This window comes from Epinephelus lanceolatus, chromosome 8, assembly GCF_041903045.1.
Source record: "Epinephelus lanceolatus isolate andai-2023 chromosome 8, ASM4190304v1, whole genome shotgun sequence".
Classification (NCBI taxonomy): Eukaryota; Metazoa; Chordata; class Actinopteri; order Perciformes; family Serranidae; genus Epinephelus; species Epinephelus lanceolatus.
The window spans coordinates 32,330,716-32,350,759 of NC_135741.1; the positions used below are offsets into that span (position 1 = coordinate 32,330,716).

Genomic DNA, 20,044 nt, shown 5'->3' on the forward strand with positions numbered 1-20,044 from the left:
AAGCACAAGTAGATTAATCACACACAACAGTTTATTGATGTTTTGGACCAGTATTCTGACTGACATAGGGATCACTTTAACCACTCTATCTAACTGAACACTAACTGAGCTATATTATATTTTGAGCTGAAGTTTTCATAAGACAACAAGTAGCTTTAATTAGATCAGTTATTGACCAGATATTTTTCTCTGTCCAGTGCTGTAAGTAGAGCGATTTGCCATTACATAGCACATATCTGTTGATCCAAATAGGGATTGAGGTGGGGTGAAGTTATGTGTGTACATGAGTTTCCAGCACAACAGTAGCTGTTTGTAAAATAATAACTGTTTGAATGGTAATTTGAGAGAGCACTCTTTATCAGCCTAACACTCTGGTGGTATTTGCAAGTAGTAGCCTAAAGTGTAACATAGCATAACTTAAGATAATAGGTGAAATGAAAATAAAATGATGATCAAATGAACTAGCTGATGTGAAACAGAAACAAAAATGAGACTTAAGTGGTCCTCTATCAGGCTAAATTATTGTCTCTAATAAAGATAAATTGCAGGTGACCTGTATTAAACAATAATTAAACATGGGGTTTTGGTGCAGACAACGCACCTTAGAGCATTCTCACATTAAATATTTTTTCTTCAAACATTGCAGTCCCAGTTCAGCTTTTTTCTTTGCAGGTCGTCCCTGCAGAGGGCTGTCCTTACATTGTTAGACCAGCCATTAACCTGCTTGAATAGCATAGCTTTATACAAGCATAAAGAAGAAGAATGGTATGGTGATGGAGACATTTTAAATTAAAAAGACAGGGCTGCTTCACCCAACTAGTTTATACTTAGACTGAATGTAAGAAGTTGAAAGTTAACCTCCCTTACATGGAAACAACATTAAGTGAGGAGGAGGTAAATGGAAGTGACTGAGAAAGTGGAAGAAGTGGTGAAAGGGAACGGCTACAACAAGTCGACTGACCACAAGAGAAAGAGGCATGATGAAGCTAGGTGGATGAAACAGAGTGAGAAGGGAAGATGAAAAGAAAGCTCCTGAAGGCAGAATTACTCAATGTAGCATAAGATTTGAGGGAGAAGGAGGTTTAAAGATTTGTATCTGTAAAAGCTGACAAAAATTATTAGAGTACAAGTTGGAGGAGTGAAATATGCTTGAATTAAAAGGTAGTAATTTGCTAATAAGATGCAACGATGAAGCACAGACAGAGAAGGCAAGGAAGCTGATCAATTTCAAAAACAAGAAGAGTTGACAAAAAGAAACAGAAGCAATTTGGGTAAAACTTAAGATAAAATAAATCCCAGGAGAACTATATTTTGGATTTATAAAGTATAATGTAAGTGAATATGTCAGAGTTTGGTTATGTAGCCAAAGAATGCAAAGACAGAGATGTACTAGGTGGTGGACATGGATATGGAAAGCACGGAGGAATGCAACTAAAATGCTGTCACCCTGGAGGTGAACGTGAAGTTGCATATTTGGTTTGCAAAGTAATGAAATGTGAGGCAGAGGCTTCAACAGATAAGAGTGAAGGAGAAAGCCTCCTATACAGAGGCAGTTCAAATGGGCAGAGGAAGCAGTGGAAACAGAAGGAAAGGAAACAAAAAGGACAAATGGCGATGAATGCAGAGCGGCATAATAAAAGAAAGATGTGGGCATAAAATAAAATAAGTTGGTGACCTTTATAGCAGAAGTGATAAATGTAGAGCAAACAAATGGAAGGGAAATAGCAATGCTTTATAAAGAAAAGGCTGAGGTCATGGTTATAACTTTTGTTATGGTACACAGTTCTGATCATTTGTGTGAGCAGAGAAGAAGAGGCAGAAAGGAAACTTTAAAATCTGAAAACATGGAGGCCTACAGGAAGAAGGGCAACAGTGGAGATGAGTGGTGCTCTGTTTACTTTAGGATAAAAAGGGAGCTGGAATGACTACACCAGGAAAGGATGAAATATGTTAAAACATGTGAGTGCAGAAGGATTTAATAAATTATAAGTACTGTAAAATAAAGCGTAGGAGGAAGGTAGGATACAAGCAAGTTGGAAGGAGGCAGTCACTGGTCCCATAAGGAAGCCAGAGACCATTGTAATATAGAACAACTAATATATAAAGTGATGGAAAGACTGGTAAATGAAAGACTAATGTATTATTTAGAGAAACAGAATAATGCAGGATGTCAAGGTGGACTTGGGAAAGGAAAGAGTACTTTTGATCTATTGTTACAGCCACTAGGATGAAGTAAGGAAAGTCTTTGATGTAGGCAAAGTGTGTGTCTATGGAAGGAGGAGATTCTCATGAAGTTACATTTAAATGGGACTGAAGGGAAAGTGGACTTTTTGAATAAGAGAACTATCCAGGTAAAAGTAGGATCTGACCCCCCTGATGTGAACACTATGTGCTCTTGTTTAAACACACAGAAGCTCACACCTTCTTGGGAAACTTAAAAGTTCATCTCACGGCTTTTGCATAACGCCTCCAGCACAAATACGACACACTGAAGCACGGCACGTTAAGCTTTCCCAGACTCAGCAATCTTTTTGTGTTATGTGACATTATCCCTCACCTGGAGATCTAATCTGTTCAACCACAGTCATCTACAGAAGTCATGATAAGCATATTGAATTGATTCCAGGCTCTGGAGCTTAAAGGACATTGAAGGTTTTTTTTTTAATAATGGATGAATATTCATAAGGTCAGCTTTAAATTCAAATGAGCAACACCAGACTAAAAGTATGCAGACAGGGGTGTCCATATCATCTCATTGAAACACTACAGAGGGGTGTGTTTAAGGGATGCCAGCCAGTTCATTTTCCCATGTATTCTGTTTTACCAGAATCCATCTAAGCTCTGCCTCATCAGCCCTATATCCTGGGACTAAATCCTATCAGAAGAATCTGCAGTTCATGCTGCATGCAAAAGTTTGGGCACGTCTACTGTGAGTAGTTAAGTAAGTAGAAGATGAACTGCTTTCCAAAAGGCATGAAGTTAAAGATGACACTTTTCTTCAATATTTTAGGCAAGATTACTATTTTATTTCAATCTTTTGCAGTTTTAAAATAACAAAAAATGAAAAGGGCCTGAAGTAAAAGTTTGGGCACCCTGCAAGGTAGCGCCCCCCTTGGCAAGTATCACAACTTCTAAACACTTTTTGTAACCAGCTAAGAGTGTTTCAGTTCTTGTTTAGAGGATTTTCACCCATTCTTCCTGCACAAGACTTCTAGTTATGTAGGATTATTTGGTAGTCTTTCTTTCCGTAGATTTTCAATGGTGTTTAGGTCTGGGGACTGTGAGGGCCATGGCAAAACCTTCAGCTTGCTCCTCTTGAGGTAGTCCATTGTGGATTTCGAGGTGTGTTTACGACCGTCCTCTCTTCATCTTCTGCTTTTTTACAGATGCTGTGATGTTTGCTTCCAGAATTTGCTAGAATTTAACTGAATCCATTCTTCCCTCTGACTGTGAAATGTTCCCTGTGCCACTGGCTTCAATACAAGCCCAAAGCATGATCGATCCACCCCATGTTTAACAGATGGACAGATGTTATTTTCATAAAATTCTGCACCCTTTTTTCTCCAAATATACCTTTGCTCATTGCGTCCAAAAAGATCTGTTTTAACACCATCAGTCCACAGGACTTGTTTTAAAAAAAACCCATCAGGCTTGTCCAGATGTTCTTTTGCAAACTTCTGGTGAGGAAACAGGAAGGTTCTCTCCTGATGACTCTTCCATGAAGGTCATATTTGTGCAGGTGTCACTGCACAGTGGAACAGTGCACCACCACTCCAGAGTCTGATAAATCTTCCTGCAGGTCTTTTGCAGTCAAACAGGAGTTCTGATTTGCCTTTCCAGCAATCATATGAGCAGTGCTCTCAGAAAGTGTTCTTGGTCCTCCAGACCTCAACTTGACCTCCACAGTTCCTGTTAAATGCCATAAAGCCAAATGCCAAAAAGTTGTCTGAGAGCTCAAATGCCTGGAGATCATGGAGATCAGCTCATCCTCTACTCACTTAACTATTCACAGTAAAAAAAAATTGACCAGGGGTGCCCAAACTTTTGCATGCCACTGTACATCCAGGGCACTCAGTGCAAATGCATGAAGCTGTGTGCCCTATACTGTATATAACAGGGCAGAATGTGAGAGGGTTAAGGTGGTGCATATTTCTACTACTAAACCACTAGTCCTATTTGAGAGTGTAGACTCACTTATTCTGCCTGAATAAGCCGGGTGAAAGCAGGGAAGGTGGAGACAGCTCAGCCAAGCACCAGTAAACATTAACAGTGTATCAGTCCAGCTTCTCCTTAGAAGGTTACATTCAAATAGTGAAATGTAAATATTACATTTTTCTTCTCAGTGCTCATTTGTCTTGATTTAGGGAACAGAGGGCTGTCATGATCTAAAGCTTGGCTGTAATCTCATGGAGGTGTCCTCATCCAATGACACCACATTATTTCACTTCAAATACCGAATGCCAAATAACAAAGCTGCCCTCCTGCTCAGAAAAGCAAAATCTGCAGCATAATTAACAAACATAAAGCATTTTATTACAACCAACAAGAGGATAAATACACGACTGAAGACCAACTGAAACATCAGACCGTAGCAGTTCTTTTCTTCTTTTTTTTTACGTTAACTTGTAAAAGAAAATATAAGAAAAAAAAACGTAACTACAGCATTGTGATAAATCCATGTAAAACATTCACCTTATCTTTCAAGTTACATACTCTTTAAAATACAGGTCCTGTAGATAACATGACTATGTACAATATTTACATCACATTATACCAACAAAATTATATCAATGACATTTTTACACTCAGTGTTGACAAAACAAATTAATAAACCAAGCAAGCACACAGTAAGTTTGACTTCATTTTCATGTCTTTGTAATCCAAGATGACATAATGACAATGTATCAGTCAATCCATGGCCATTTGGGAAACATTCGTAAAACGAAACGGACAGCTTGTTAATAATATTTGCTACATAAAGCTACTAGCTAACTGAGGTTGTTAAATAAACTAAGGCTGCTAAATAATTCTTGCCTGTAGTGTAACAAAAACAAGTATTTTCTTTTGATGCAATAACATGATCAGGAAGAACATGGAGAATCCCTTGAGGGTAGAAGGCGTCGTCATTACAGCAGTGCGCTATATTGCACAAGCGAATCAGCATTCAGGAGATCATCTATAACGGAATAAAAACTTGGGCTGAGATGCATGAGAAGGCGAGACATTTAGTGTTAAAGACATGCATCTCTATTCACAGTTTTCATCAATGAAGACTAAAGGTAGTTTTCCTGCCTCCTTTACTGTGTGTGAACATGACTGATGGTCATGAAGGCAGGCGGCCACAGTGATTTTCTGTTCACAAGGCTGTAGCAGCAGCATTTCTCTGAATAAAATAGGACGACCAACAGTTGAAAACAGCATGCGATGAGCATAAGAGAGGTGCACTAAAGCAGTGGTTCCCAGCCCTGGGGTCCAGATTTCTCCTTAGTCATCAGTTCAAGGTCCACGCTGTTTAATATATTCAGTGTCATAGTTGTGTTTGGCCCTGTCGTTGAGCTAGTTTGCCGTCTCTCTCAAGTAGCTGTCCATTGGTCACTCAGTTTACAGCAGGAAACAGAACTTCAAGATAAAAGCTCTCTGCTGGAAATTTACTGTACTTCAAAATAAAGTGTGTTCTTTACAAACTTGACATGTTCGTGACCCACTTTTGGACCGCGACCCACCAGTTGGGAACCACTGCGCTAAAGGACCCGTCCCACAGTAGTTGCACTAAATGCAAGTTTGTAATATTGACCCAACTTTAACGACATCTGTAACTATTAAATATCTCGAGTGCAAAAAAAGGCAGCTCTAGCCTAACCTCAGCAGAACACGAGGGGGAGACATTTCAGTGTATCAGTAAATAAATACTCAGTTCATTCTAACTGGCCTCCGTCTATTTACTGGGAGTGATCTTGTCTAGTCCTGGCCACGTGGGGATGTAGTAGCGAGGCAGAGTGCCCTCCATGAGCCTTTCCATCCACAGCCCCAGGCGGTCCAGTTTGTGGTGGATCTGCAGGGTGGATAAGCTTCGGGATCTGTTAGATCTGCGCGGCGGGTGGTCGTCGCGGGAACTGGACCTCGACCTCCCCCCTGATGTGCTCCCCTCGTCCTCAGATGACTTACTGTCAAGGTCTTCCCCAGTGTAGACGGGCTTAAACAGGCAGAGGTACTTTTTGTGGCCGTTAAGTGCCAGCACGTAGCCGGTGTAGTCCATCTTGTGGTTTCCCGCGTCGTCCTCGTCCGCATCGATCTGCATGGCGTCCTGGGCGTATTCCAGCAGTGTGTTCATCCACTCGCCGTGCTTGTCGATATTCAGGAAGGAGAAATGCAGCGTCAGGCTCCTAGGAGAGTGTTGAAAGAATGAATGTGATGAAATATCTATAAACAGGGTTGTTTTATTCACCCAGTCATTTTCCGTAATCACTCATCCAACTGAGGGTTGCGGGGGAGCTGGAGCCTATCCCAGCTGATATTGGGCGAGAGGCGGGGTACACCCTGGACAGGTCACCAGACTGTCGCAGGGCTACCACATAGAGTCAGACAACCATTCACCTATGGACAATTTAGAGTCACCAATTAGCCTCACCTGCATGTCTTTGGACTGTGGGAGGAAGCCGGAGTACCCGGAGAAAGCCCATGTTGACACGGGAAGAGCGTGCAATGCTAACCACTGCCCCAGTCTGCCATGTCTTATACACAACAAAAATGTTTAATAAAAAGGACTGTATTTGTCCTACAACAGCAAAAGTGAATGTTTACCCAGTGAAGGAGTAGACCTCTTTGGCAAACTTGCTGAGCAGGATGTTTTTGGAGGCGTCAGTGAGCACCAGCACTATGTTCATGTGTCCCGGCCTCAGCTTCACCAGGTTGCTCATGTAAGTGATATCTGTCAGCTCTGTCACCTCCACAAAATTCTTCTTGGGAGGCCTACTAGAATCAACAGCAAATATAATAAAAAGCTTAAATCATGATGATGAATCCCGCACTCGATAAAATGTTAATATGAAAATTATAAATGTGTCCTTGCCTTGAAGTACCGCCGGTCCCTGGTGACCCATTTTCTGCTTTTGTTCCATCTTTTGCCTTTGGTTTAGTCTGCTTATCTTCACTGGAGTCACTGAAAACACAGGATAAAAAGTTTTTCCCAAAGGGGATGTGCAGGCTTAGAAGAGTAAAAATAAATAGCATTATTACTTTGTTTGTTTTTTGGCTTGTCTTTAGCTTTTTTATGTGTCTTACACTAAACGCGAGAAAGGGTGATGTTGCTATGGTTACAGTTTTGATGGTCTAGATGTATGAGTAAAGCAACCGACCTGAAAGCCTGGATGACAACAGTTCCAAACAAGATGAACAAGGCAGAGAAGATGAGGGACAGAAGAGGCATCATCTCACGCCTGCAAATCAACACAGATGTCTCAGTGCAACTGGAAACACTGTATTTACATCTCAAGAGCTGGTTATTCCAGAAGAGGTGGGAGGGAAGCTTGCTTTTAAATCAAATACTGCTGTTGTGCAATTTTAATCTTTTAATCTTTAACATCAAATTCTTAAATATATGTGAAATTGCTTGAGAAACTTCTACCTACCAGTTGTTATGCAGAATATCATCGATGACTTCAGAAAGGTAATCGTAAGATGCATAGATCCATCGGATTACAAACATCTACAGAGTGAGATTATTATGTTTAGTAAGAGAACTGGTGGTTGACATTTCACACAGACAAGCATTGTTCACACCCACTGTTTTCACTCAAAGAGAACATACAGAGGCAAACTCGTTGTTGAGCTCAGGCAGCATGGCGTCATGGATGAGGATGGACGGGTCCTTCTGTAGACGCTGCAACTCCTCCAGAAGACACTGCTTGTCTTCCTCACTGCCATTCCAGGCGGTCACCGGCTTGAACAAGGCCTTCCCTGCAGCATTACGCCTCTCCAGGATCACCACCTGAGTAACAAAGCACTTGGTTCGTTAATACGAATCTTATCTAAAATAATTCACTTTTTATGGGGGCATGAACTATTAAAGGGTAACTTCAGTATTTTACAACCTGAACCCTTTTTTACCATGTTTTTGTATCTTAGTGACAACAGGAGACTACAATTGAAATTGGTGCGCTATTGAGCGAAATGGCTGCAGCCGGCAGCAATGAAACAGGCTGTAATGCAAACTACTCAGGGCATTTGTGCATTGTCAATTTATATCTACTAGAACAGGGCTCGACAGTGCGAGCGTTTCACTCGCATTTGCGACTAAAAATAGGTGTGTGCGAACTGTAAAAAATAATTAGGGGCACATGTGCGCATAAAAAAATCATCCGAAGCAGCCTATATTTTTGTCAATAAAAAAAATATGATAATCTAACCGCAAATGTTGAAGGAACTCCAGCTGCCTTCCCTCTTCCCTGTGTGACACAGTTATGGGCGGTTTTCCAAGCCACTGTCGGCACAATGAATGTAAATCCAGTGTTTCCTACATTCATTATTCAATGAATTCAAATTATTGCCGCCGCCACCACTGCTCCTTCAAAACATTTTTGCAAATGCACCACCACTCTGAGACATCTGTGCACTTGCACAGCAGCCAGTATAGTGAGGAGAGCAGTGGTGAGGGGAGTGGGGAGTGGGGGAAGGCTCCTATTTAGGGATGCACCGAATATATTCGGCCGAATATTGCAAAAAAACACACATTCGGTATTCGGTGGAATAAGTGAAAAGCAAGGCCGAATAATAGCGGCGTGTTTTGATAACGCAATCAAACAGCGTGCGGTGACGGACAGAGTAAAATGTCGGCAGTGTGGCGATAAACAGTAACGGCGAATCCCGCCGGTTGTGGGTTGAATGGGGGTCACAGACACGGACAGGAATACGTATTCCTGTCAAATACGGCGGCGCATTATAACGGCTTACCGGCGAAGAAGTCCAGCTCCAGGTGAATAACTTGTTGTCATGACTGCCCAAAAGTACCTGAACAGCTGAGCCATGGGGGCACACAGTATGTGGCGTATCAGAGGAGAAACTGTAGGGACCGTTCGTTACTTATGAAGGGACTGTCAGGGAGGAGGGTGGCTGGTTGATTTTTATTTTATTTATTTATTTTATTTTGACCCCCCCTATGTTAATCACTTATTGATGCTGTTTTTGAAGTATGAATAAGTCAGTAAGTAATTTATTCCATTGAAATATCAGTGATGTATTATAAAAAAGTGATTTATCTTTTCATAAATGACAAAAGGCACATCTGCCTCATTTTCGCTGTGGTATCCTGATACTACTCAGAACCATGATATTTTCACTGGTATTGTACTGTGGGTCCCAATTGAGGGATGTCTCTAAATGGAATCTAGTGAGTTGAGCGATAACAATTTCAGGGCTGTTTCTGGTTAAACAAGAAGGACCTATGTCTGTAGAGTCCTTTCCATAATGCTGCCAGACTCTTTGAATAACAATCTGAGCCTGTCAGAGTCAAAAACAAACACTTCTAGTGGACGTAAATTAACAATAAACAACTGCCTATTAATGTTACATTGCAGCCTGTTTCACCGCTGCCAGATGTAGCCAATACTGGACCTTTCTCAAAAAATGTTGTCTCGATTAAAGAACATAGAGTCCAGATTGAAAAATACTGAAGTTACCCTGTAGGTCATATGTCTAAGTCCAAAGACTTCTTTAGAAAATAAAATAAAATTGGATCATTTAATGTGTACAGGAATGGAGTTACAAACTATTACAGAATGTTTTTACACAACATATTTCCCCCACTGTTTTGGCAATGAGGAGTCAAATCTTTGCACCAATACATTATTCCACTGATTTTTTAAACAAATATGCTTAAGTAGCTTCATACATTTCATATCGTAATGTGACACCAATTTCCAAATACCTGTAGATTCACAGTGGAACTGACAGCTGTAGTGTTGGATGTGTATGAGTGTACCTGTGCTGGTGGCTGTGCACTGTCCTTGTTCTGCATGAGGATGTCACAAAGTGGTTGCTGTAGCCGCTGGTATACATATGCAAATCTTACAACTTCCTTGGTATTGGTAGAAGCAAATGAAAGAAATGCCTGGTTCCCAAAAGAAAAGTGTTCTTCTTCACCTGTGATCAGCAGGACACAGTATCTGAGGGGAGGAAAGACAGAGCAGTAACTTAGCAAATGCAAAAAACATATCTTATAAATACCTGAAATTATGTATGAATTACAGAAAAATAAAATCAGTTTTGATTTATATTTTGTGACTGAATCATCAGTTGTGAACAGATGTTAAAAAAGAGAAAAGGTCAGGTTCTCTTACTTTCTGCGTCTATGGAACTGTTTGACAGGACAGAGCTCATCAAAGAGCTTCTGATTGACCAGCCGTGGCACAAGGAGGAACTTGTTGTTTGACATGAACTCATCGATAATTTGCTTTTTCATTCCTTTAGCCTGCAGAGAACCCACGCAACCACATGGAAAAAAAACAGTGAGGTAACATTTCAGCGAGTACAAGTCGTTCAGTGTATAAATAACGGTGACTAATGGCTGTCTGCTGGTGTGATTTACCTGTATAATGTCGGCAGGCTTGTCGATGTTCTCTTTGAAGACCAACATCGTTGGAGCATACGTGTTAATGTTGAACTGTTTCTGCAGATTAGCAGTCTCTGAAAGACCCTGGTCCACGTAGCCAAACTGCAAGTAGTCCTTATATGCAAAAGCTGTCAGCTGTGGAGATGAAGGGATAAATTATAGACATGTTAGTGTTAGTGATGTAATCACTGTCAGTGGCACCTGAGGTACTTTTCACATAAACTGAAAAGCAAGAGCCTACTTTGTAAAGCAGAGGAACTACAGGCACTTGGTCGAACAGAAGGACGTGGGGTTTGTTGAGCTCATGCCAGCTGTTTAAGAACTGCAGGTCATTCTTGTCGGTGACCTTGAAGTATAGAAAATGCACAATGTTTATTTTATATGTGCTGTATATCCATTGCACACCTGCATTTTACATACAAAGCAATATTTCAATATGTCATCCTCCCTGTAATGCAGTGCATACACAAAGTTTATCATGGGCAGAAACTTACCCACTCCACAAGTCTCTGGGGGAGAAGGTCTTCCACAAACTGTCTCAGGTGCTCCTTTGCTACAGCGTAATGGAAAAACGTCACTTTGCCATTTATGACTCCAAGTATTGATGGAGTGCGATGAGCACCAAGGTGATTAGCCAACCGTCTCTCATAGCCAACATCCACCACGCCTATCCCCACACCTGCATAGAGAGGATACCCACAAACATACACACATCAACCTTTTCAGCTCGGTGTGTGCAATTTCAAAGAAGGCAGAGCAGCTGGATAATTCTGGGTGATTAATAGGTTTGTTCCACACCTAGAGTCTCCATCTCCTGCACCACCTCCTTCCACACAGGCTCAATGTGGATGCAGCTGAAGCACCAGTCAGAAGTGATCTTTATCAGGTACGGTCTCTTATAGCTGTCAGGCACCACGTCATTGACATACTGGTTAAAGTGCAACGTGTACTTGCTGTCAGCAAAGTCCCTGTGGTTCTTGCTGTTAAAGGGAAAGTTGAAGAAAGACTCGTCAAAGTAAAAGCTGTCCTGGCGGTGACCGTAGCGAGCCCCACCGTGTGGCTGGGTGTCATCAGTCTGCCCGTAACGGTCAAAATTGGCACGTTTGTCTTCATTGGACAGGATCTACATTTGGGATAGAACAAATATCAATATAGCATCTTCCATTTTAGCATGTTACTGGCTTTTGTCACAATCACCAGCTGCACAATCTGTTGAAATCCATTTTGAAAGATGACTAACCTCATAAGATTTGGTTATCTTGATAAACATGTCCTCAGCACCTGGGTTTTTGTTTTTGTCAGGATGCCTTGAGAAGAAAATACTCATTAGTTTAGAATGAGGTTCATAGAAACAGGTCAGTGTCATGTGAAAAATATTTACCATTCTTTTGCGAGACGCTTGTAGACCTTCTTGATCTCAGCCTGGCTTGCACCCCTGGTTACTCCCAAGATTTTGTAAGGGTCCATCTCAGGGCCAGCAGGTGTTGCACCTGTCAGCAGCACTGAGAGGACCACCAACACAGCCAGTGGCACAGACATCTTTGACCCTGCCATCACAGTAACCTTTAACACATCAGAACAAGTGTCAAGTGGATTAATTATGAGGATGTTCACACCGGAAGTCATGACACAGCCCTTAGCTAATTTGCAGATCTGAAGCAGCCTTTCCTCCATACTGACGTTAGCACAGTAATGATGAAAAATGAAGACAGCCGAATAGCTCAATGGAGATGGTATGCTAACTACAGAAGCTAGGCAAGCTAGATAATATGTGTCAGCTGCTTAATATAGCAACAGACATTACAACATGTAACGGACATGTCAGTTAGCTGTGACATTAACGTTATTCCTCGAGGATAAAAACGTTCACGCAGTTGTTTTCGCATTAGGGTTAGTTGCGTTGCTACGGACGTTAGCTGTCTCAACGCAACAGCTCCACATTCACCTGAAGCAGATGCAATCAGCCGGTGCAGCGCCACATATTTGATGAAGGTTTTGATGGTCTACAGCTTGTTGGTTGGCGCTGATGTGAAAAGACAGCGAAATGCACAGGGTGTGTTCGGCAGCATCCCACAGCTCCTCCAGGGCGAGCTCACAACCTGCTGCTGCGAAGCAGGAGTAGAGGGGGAGGCGCCCAGTGTCGAAATTCATTTTGGGAGATTGAGTATTATATGACACTTGAGGCTTCGTTTGTGTGTGTTCGGTTTACAGCTCGTCACGCCGCGATTTTTTAGTGTAACTGTTTTGTAGCTAGCTGGCTGTGTAGCAGCGGTGCGCGTTGAAGAAAATCAAACGCACCTTGTTTTTTTCTCTCAGTGGACCAATCAGAGACAGCGGTGATGTAAACAAGGAAATGGCTAATGAAACCGAGCGCAGATACGAGACGTGACAAGGAAACTTGTTATATTTTTACAGTAACACGGTGTCATTTTCATTTCACAAACGAGTTGGGTCATTGTTCACATTTAAGGATACCGACTGTCTCTGTAGTTGTACCAAAAGGTGTTAATTACAGCTCTTATGATAGTTTTTTGCCTCCCCAACCGAAGTCGTTTTTATTAAATAGAGAATGGAGGAGAGCCACAAGAATATTCTTCGGCGGAACAGGACCAACCTCGTGAAAGACTTGGACCCATCAAACCTCTATGATGGCCTTCTGGAAAAAGGAGTGTTTACCCATGACATGATCGATGAGATAAAGGTAAGACAGCTGTGTAGGTCACGGCGTCAAGTGTCAGTTTTTAAAGGCGAACTATTCCCATTTTCAAAATTCATATATGTTATTCCTATGGTTTAAGACAGCACAGAAATATTAGTAAACGTGAGAAACTCTGTCACAAATTCAAAAACTAGAGTGTTAAAAGTTTAATTTCTGATGTCATAGGGTGTAACATCTGGAGCTGCTCCTTAGACAATGAATCAGGGAAATGTTATAGGTGAGACAGAGAGCACCCAGAGGAATGTCCTGAGTATATGGGTACATTTTATGTTTTACAGTTGAGAACACAACACTGTGATAAAGTTAATGTGGGTGTAGACCAAATTACCATGAAGCTGTGCTAACAACTACAATCACTGGTGGACAACCTGCCATTGATATGAGGTATGAGAAATAAGAAATCAGTTTATTTCTGTTGCCATTTTCATCTGTAAATGTAGCAATTACAGATATGTGGTTTAACGTGGTGGTCCAACCTATCTCACATTTCTGCTGTGCTTTTTTTTATGTACTGTGTTGCTCTGCTAGTGTCTTTTATAAAGCAAATTTACTGCCACAGAAGCTAGGTAATGTACTGCGGTGGATGAGGGCCAAAGCAAAATGTATTTTAGCCACCTAAAAACCCACCACAAAAAAAAAAAAAAAAAAAAAAAAAAAAAATCAATATCTGTTAGAGTGTATGCAACTTTTGGAAAATGATCTCTGCTTTACCTTACACACTAACCAATTGAGGCAGCGGTAGACCAGCAGCTCCTGTGTTCTGCTAAGTAAAATTACTGTTTTTGTCAGTAGAGTCTGGTGGCTTTAATATAATGGCTTCAATTCTTCATCCTCCTGAAAAGGCTGTCTGACAGCAAGGTAAAGTGGTAAAAAGTACTCTAAATGTAGCACGTGTTTAAACTGACTGGCTAAAAACTAATAGAATTTAGGCATCATTTGCTCAGCACTGTCAGAATTTATGTACAGGAAGCAGGGGTTTTCTACCCAGAAGTTTATGATTCGGTCTAAAAAAGAAAACAAACGTTCTGTGGGCCACAAAAACAGTCTCCCATTCATCTCTGTGGAGCAGCTCCAGACTTTATACGTAATGACATCCTACGTTTCTCTGGTTTATGGCTTTGAGAGAGAGAAGCCCATGTTCACTAATATTCATTGAATTTTATAGGAATATTTACTTTACATGATGGCCACCTCTAATGTCTGAACACTCAGAGCAACACTGTATCATTTAATGTAATGCTAGTGCACACTTGTTACTGTGTCTCTTCTCAGAGCGCTGGGACCAGACGTGACCAGGCTAGAGAGTTGGTGCGGGACTTGGAGACCCGTGGGAGTCGGGCCTTTCCGTTATTTCTGGAGTGCCTTCAGGAGACGGGTCAGCACAGTTTGGCAGAGCTTCTTCAGAATGGAGCTCCAGCAGTTAAAATACAGCCTGCAACACCAACTCAGGTCGACCGCCCTGTTGTTCAGCCTCTCCCAATTAGTAAGTGTGTGAAAGAGTCTTTAAAAATCATTACAATAATTTGTAACTCTCTGGTCTTAAAATATTAACACTTTGGTGGCTCGTATATGTGCTCTTTGTTTCTTTAATAGCCTCTCCTATGTCCAGTGTCACTGTCTATCCAATGCCAAGACCCAGCCCTACTTCCAGTCCATGTAAGCTATTTGATTTATTTGCATGCTGGTAAAAGTCTGGCAAGTTTCTTGATGCTTAACATATTTTGATGCTCATGTCACAGCACCTGAAAGTCAGGACATAAGACCAAGGCCACCAGTAAGAACTCGACGGGATAGCATCCAGGTAAGCACCGTTTAGTAATCATGCACTTTACGACCAACAGAATGAGTTGCTAAATCCAGATTATATATTTACATGATGCCTCTTTCTCTGCTTCCCTTTTTCTCTGTACTTGTTTGTATCAGAGCTATAAAATGGACGCCAGCCCATGTGGACATTGCCTCATCATAAACAATGTAGAGTTTGATCCCGAGAGCGAGCTGAGCAGTCGCAAAGGGTCCAACATAGACTGTGAGAAGCTGGAGAGGAGATTCAAGGCTCTCAACTTTATTGTGGAAGTTAAGACAAACCTGAAACAAAAAGTAAGAGTCATTTCTTCTGCTTCTGTGTCTTAAACAGCATGTAGAACTTAAGAGCTCATGGTTGTAAAGCTAACAGTTACCTCTGCATTTCAGCAAATCAAACATCAACTGTCAGCTCTATCGAAGAAAGACCATTCACAGTATGACTGCTGTGTGGTTATCATGCTGTCCCACGGGACTGAGGTAAGCCTGTATTTGTTTTTTCCTCAGAAAACAGTTTTCTCTCTGACCTGCTCAAGTTCAGATCAGGATGACCTGAAATGTACGCTCATATTTATGTTCATAGGTGAGTCACAGCCGCTTCCCCGGTGCCGTGTATGGTGTGGACGGACAGTTTGTTCCAGTTCAGCACATCACAAACTACCTAAATGGCCAGCATTGTCCATCTCTACAGGGCAAACCCAAACTTTTCTTCATCCAGGCCTGTGGAGGAGGTAGCTGACACTGAACATACTATTGACAGACTCAAAGTAACAAAGCATGATCTATAACTTAAAGTAGTCTCATAGGGAAGCATTTGTTTTTGTCCTTGAGGTGAAAGAGACACAGGCTTCGAGGTGTCCCCTGATGAGGTTGAACCATCCATTGGTGGAGCGGATGATCAGACAGACGCCATTCCGATGTCATCCAGCAGCGACTCTCTGAGCATGTCTGACGAAGTGGACGCCAGAGCCACGCTGCCCACCCCGAGTGACATTCTGGTGTCCTACTCTACTTTTCCTGGTATGTGTGTGTGTGTTACATTCATGCATTTGTAATTTAATAACACAGAAGAGATACACTTGACTTGCTACGCATGTCTTTCTAATGCCTGATGTGACAAACACAGGTTATGTTTCGTGGAGAGACACCCAGTCGGGCTCCTGGTACATCGAGACACTCGATCGCATCCTTGAGGAAAATGCTGCCACTGATGACTTGGTTACAATGTTAATGATGGTGAGTGTCTCTTATTTTACCAGCCGAATTATCTGGGGCTCTTTTGACTCCCCTTCATTATTTAGAGCTTTTTAATTGAAACTAAGACACTGATTGTGTTTATTTTCAGGTTAACCATGAAGTCTCCCAAAACTCTGCAAAAGGGCTCTACAAGCAAATGCCTGGTTCCTTTAACTTCCTCCGCAAACTTCTCCACTTTCAAACCTAAGCGTAGCCGTCTGCGGAGTTCAGCTATACACTACTTAATTTAACTTTCAGGGAATGTTAGTCTATTTCAGTGCCATAAGGCATGACTGTAATATGTTGGGATTATGCCTCAGCAGGGGTGCAAACTGCAAAGTGTATGAATTTTCTAAACTGCGGTTATACTTTTACAGACACACAATCATGTCTTACTGTACATTTTTACCGTTTGTAATGACTTGCTGTGTTTTTATTTTTTTTTTCTACATAAGCTTTTTGGGTGTAAGTGTCATCTGGGAAAAAATATTTAAGTACTGTGAAAATGTGGTTCAGGTTAGTTATTTTTTTAATATTCATGGTGTCTTTTTGAAGCAGCAGCTGTCAAATTTCAAGAGCAGACAATCAGCATAGCGTTGAATTTGTACTCTGTAAGTTGATATAAAAGATTTTGCTCACTCTTATTTCAAGTCTCTTTTATACTCTGTTTATTTTTTTCAACAAAATGGAAATCTTGTGGAGTTATTTTATGAAAATGGCTTTGGGGGCAAGGGGACTAGATATGAGCTACATATGAGAGTTAATTGTTTCCTCTTTCTTCCATCCATTTTCTGTAACTGCTTATCCTCTTAAGAGTTGCCAATTAACACGTGTGTCTGAACTTTGAAGCCAGAGAACTTGAAGAAAACCCACACTAACACAGGGGAAACATGCAAACTCTGTGGGTTCAAACCTGGATCCCTCTTGCTGTGAGGCAACAGTGCCCACAGTACCGCCCCATTTCCCCCAGCATAACTAAATATGTATCAGACTCCGAGGGTGTGGACCCCCTCTGAGAAAGGAAGCATTTCATATTATCTGGCTCATCTGCTGCTCATTTATACAGCTGTTTTCTACAGCTGCTTAGTCCAGCTCCAGCTGGCAACGCACACTGTGCCATAATCACTGTAATGCACAGAGATGGCCAGTGACTGAGTGAGTCAGCTGACTAGACTCTGATTACCAAACTCAGTGGATGATACTTATGACTCACTCTGTGAATCTATCATTTCCCTCTACTGCCACCAGGGGGCTCCATAAAATTAGAAATGAATCCATGTAATTTATTTTCCAGTCCCCTCAGATCAACACACAGTATTTCAAACATACAGTGGGGTCCAGGATTCTGAGACCAGTATCCAAGACACTTCTATTTTGCATTTGTTTCAGATATAACAGTTTTATGAAAAATTGTAATATCAGCTTAACAATTTAAGTGAAGTTGAATCTTTGAAAAAGATTTGGTAGTATTTAGTATGTCCCCCTTTTGCTTTAATGACAGCACTTACTTGAGCTGGTATGGACTCTACAAATTCGTGCAAACCCCAATGATTCATAGAGCTTATTTTCAGCAGTAATGGAAAATTCAATGGAAAAATCCCATAGGCTTTGTGATGAGGATTTGGTCCCACCCACTGTTGACTCCATGGCTACGGCCTTGCGCAATATAATGTAAATGGTGTTTGTGGTTTGATTTATAATGTTTTTATTTTATTTAGATTTATTTATGTAGCAGTAATAACACAGAAACGGCAGGTAAACTACAATAAAAGAGAGATGCCAATTTAAAAAAAAAACAGTGAAAGTAGCCTGTAAATAAAATAAGTAAATGAAAAAATATGAAATAAATGAATAAAAATATCCATCTCTCTGTGTAAATGAGACAAACGCGCATGTACATCATCCTCCTGTTTTTTTTTTTTTATCGCTGTTTATAATTCTTGATAGACATTGCTGCTACTTATTTGTTTTTATGGACTTTTCTGTCATCATATTATTGCAATTATATATTTGTATCCTTCGAGCCCATTGAATGTGAACTCAGGACATTGCTATAAAAGAGCTTAATGCTCAGTCAATTTTCTCTGCATAAAGAATGGTTGGTGATGATGTTAAGGGTGATTGTGGTTTGAGTTATAATTTATTTTTTTTATCTTATGTTATTTATGTAGCAGTAATTACACAGAAATGGCAGTTAAACTAGAATAAAAGAGAGAGAAATGCTACTCGGTGAAAGTAGCCTTTAAATAAAAAAAGATAAATGAACAAATATGAAATGAATGAATAAAAATATCCATCTTTCTGTGTAAGTGACACCAAAGCGCGTACGTCATCAAATGTCATGGAAACAGAACGATGACCCGGCCGAGGTCACGTATATAAGGCTTCTAGACCATCCTGATCTCTCACTTTGCACTTGACTTTGGACACGAGCCAAACTGTGGAAAGATAACTGTGAGTTTTGAGAAAGAAAGCAAACTTTTGGAAAACACTTTTCAAACCCTTTGGATTATTCAACTTCGTGGGAAAGCGACGAGCCCGAAAATGGACCCCAGCAGACCACCGACCCCGGAGGAGGAGGAGGAGGACCTGCGTGAGCCGGACACCGACCGCGCAGGTAAGACAACGTTTACATTTATTTTAGCATCTTATTTGTTGATCCGACCTCTTAAATCGTTAAAAGTGTTATCAGTGTAGAAATTGTGCAACTTTTTGAGATTATAGGCGGATAGTTCACACCGTGTTATTAGGTCTGGTAGAAAACTCCGATTTGACACTAATTCACGGTTTCCGGTGTTAATTGATATTTTGATGGACAGAATGTGTTAAATGTACCGGGATATGTGCGGAATGTGTTCACAATTCATGTAGTAATTTGAAAACACTGCTATTTTTGTTTGAGAGTATCAAAACGTCCAAATGTGACATTTTGTGATCCAATTTACTGAAAGAAAAATGGCGAGGGGGTCGAGTTTCAAATAATGCCAAAAATGCTTTTAGTTGGGCTATGCGCCATGGAAACGATGGCACTATTAGGAGCAGACGTCATGACGCAGGGACGCACAGGCGGAATCACACCAGGGCATGTGCGTCTGAGTTGGTTTGTTTTGGTTGCTGAAGCTGGATTTATTATATCCGGAGCTGATGCCGAAGGTCATTTTAGTGTCAAATACTATCATATTGAATACACATTTTTAACATTTAATATTGAAATTGCTCGTTAATATGGTATTTTGTTTTCGAGGGACAAGAGAGCGATTTGTTAATGAACTGTATGTAACTGCATGTGCGTGTTATGTGTCTGCTACAGGCTGTAATGTGCAAACTGAATAACAGGCCTATACCAGTTCGGTCTGCAAAGAATTTAATGTGGTATTTTTGGAACAATGTAACGTTAACATGGTTCAATGGTCATAAAGACACATGCAGTGCAACGCATATTAAACGCACCTCCAGAGAAATGTAACCAACCAACATGTTGTGGCTTTGCAGACCTGCTGTCTATTTTCTGTAAGCTGAAACAATTTCCCTTGGTGGAAAGTAAGCTTTTATTTACTTTGCTTTCACAGATAAGAAACAACATTTTAAGTCTTGTGTGTGATTTATCCTGGCTTCATATGAGTAGAGGAACTCTCCGCTTGTCGCTGGGCTAATTTATACTATGTAAAATTCCATAGGCG

The 20,044-nt window shown here is 41.0% G+C and overlaps 2 protein-coding genes across 3 annotated transcripts; one reads left to right on the top strand and one right to left on the bottom strand.

The window, feature by feature from the left end:
• Positions 1-4,514: 4,514 nt before the first annotated feature.
• On the bottom strand, positions 4,515-12,751 carry dnajc16 (DnaJ (Hsp40) homolog, subfamily C, member 16). Of its 2 annotated transcripts, none has more exons than XM_033629366.2 (15): positions 12,552-12,751; positions 11,988-12,169; positions 11,847-11,913; positions 11,405-11,729; positions 11,101-11,285; positions 10,848-10,952; positions 10,583-10,741; positions 10,335-10,465; positions 9,977-10,160; positions 7,808-7,987; positions 7,629-7,705; positions 7,356-7,436; positions 7,070-7,159; positions 6,802-6,969; positions 4,515-6,383 (listed from the first exon to the last, which is right to left on the bottom strand). In XM_033629366.2, exons 2-15 carry the CDS (start codon positions 12,158-12,160, stop codon positions 5,936-5,938), a joined length of 2,373 nt encoding a protein of 790 aa, XP_033485257.2. In that variant the 5' UTR covers positions 12,161-12,169; positions 12,552-12,751; the 3' UTR covers positions 4,515-5,935. The 2 variants fall into 2 exon arrangements, with proteins under 2 accessions (XP_033485257.2, XP_078026325.1); XM_078170199.1 differs by having other exon boundaries at positions 6,802-6,972.
• A 180-nt stretch (positions 12,752-12,931) lies between these two features.
• Positions 12,932-17,008, top strand: casp9 (caspase 9, apoptosis-related cysteine peptidase). Its single transcript, XM_033629367.2, has 10 exons — positions 12,932-13,307; positions 14,598-14,808; positions 14,919-14,981; positions 15,065-15,126; positions 15,249-15,425; positions 15,519-15,608; positions 15,712-15,859; positions 15,960-16,148; positions 16,255-16,364; positions 16,474-17,008. Exons 1-10 carry the CDS (start codon positions 13,176-13,178, stop codon positions 16,570-16,572), a joined length of 1,281 nt encoding a protein of 426 aa, XP_033485258.1. The 5' UTR covers positions 12,932-13,175; the 3' UTR covers positions 16,573-17,008.
• The last annotated feature ends 3,036 nt before the right edge of the window (positions 17,009-20,044 follow it).

Excerpts from the sequence above, each read along its gene's own strand:
- dnajc16 (XM_078170199.1), bottom strand. The coding sequence starts at position 12,160 with ATGGCAGGGTCAAAGATGTCTGTGCCACTGGCTGTGTTGGTGGTCCTC. Across the intron at positions 11,730-11,846 it reads AGATAACCAAATCTTATGAG|ATCCTGTCCAATGAAGACAA; the intron begins GTTAGTCATCTT and ends TCCCAAATGTAG. Across the intron at positions 11,286-11,404 it reads GCAGGAGATGGAGACTCTAG|GTGTGGGGATAGGCGTGGTG; the intron begins GTGTGGAACAAA and ends CTCTCTATGCAG.
- casp9 (XM_033629367.2), top strand. The coding sequence starts at position 13,176 with ATGGAGGAGAGCCACAAGAATATTCTTCGGCGGAACAGGACCAACCTC. Across the intron at positions 14,809-14,918 it reads TGTTCAGCCTCTCCCAATTA|CCTCTCCTATGTCCAGTGTC; the intron begins GTAAGTGTGTGA and ends TTTCTTTAATAG. Across the intron at positions 16,149-16,254 it reads GTCCTACTCTACTTTTCCTG|GTTATGTTTCGTGGAGAGAC; the intron begins GTATGTGTGTGT and ends TGACAAACACAG.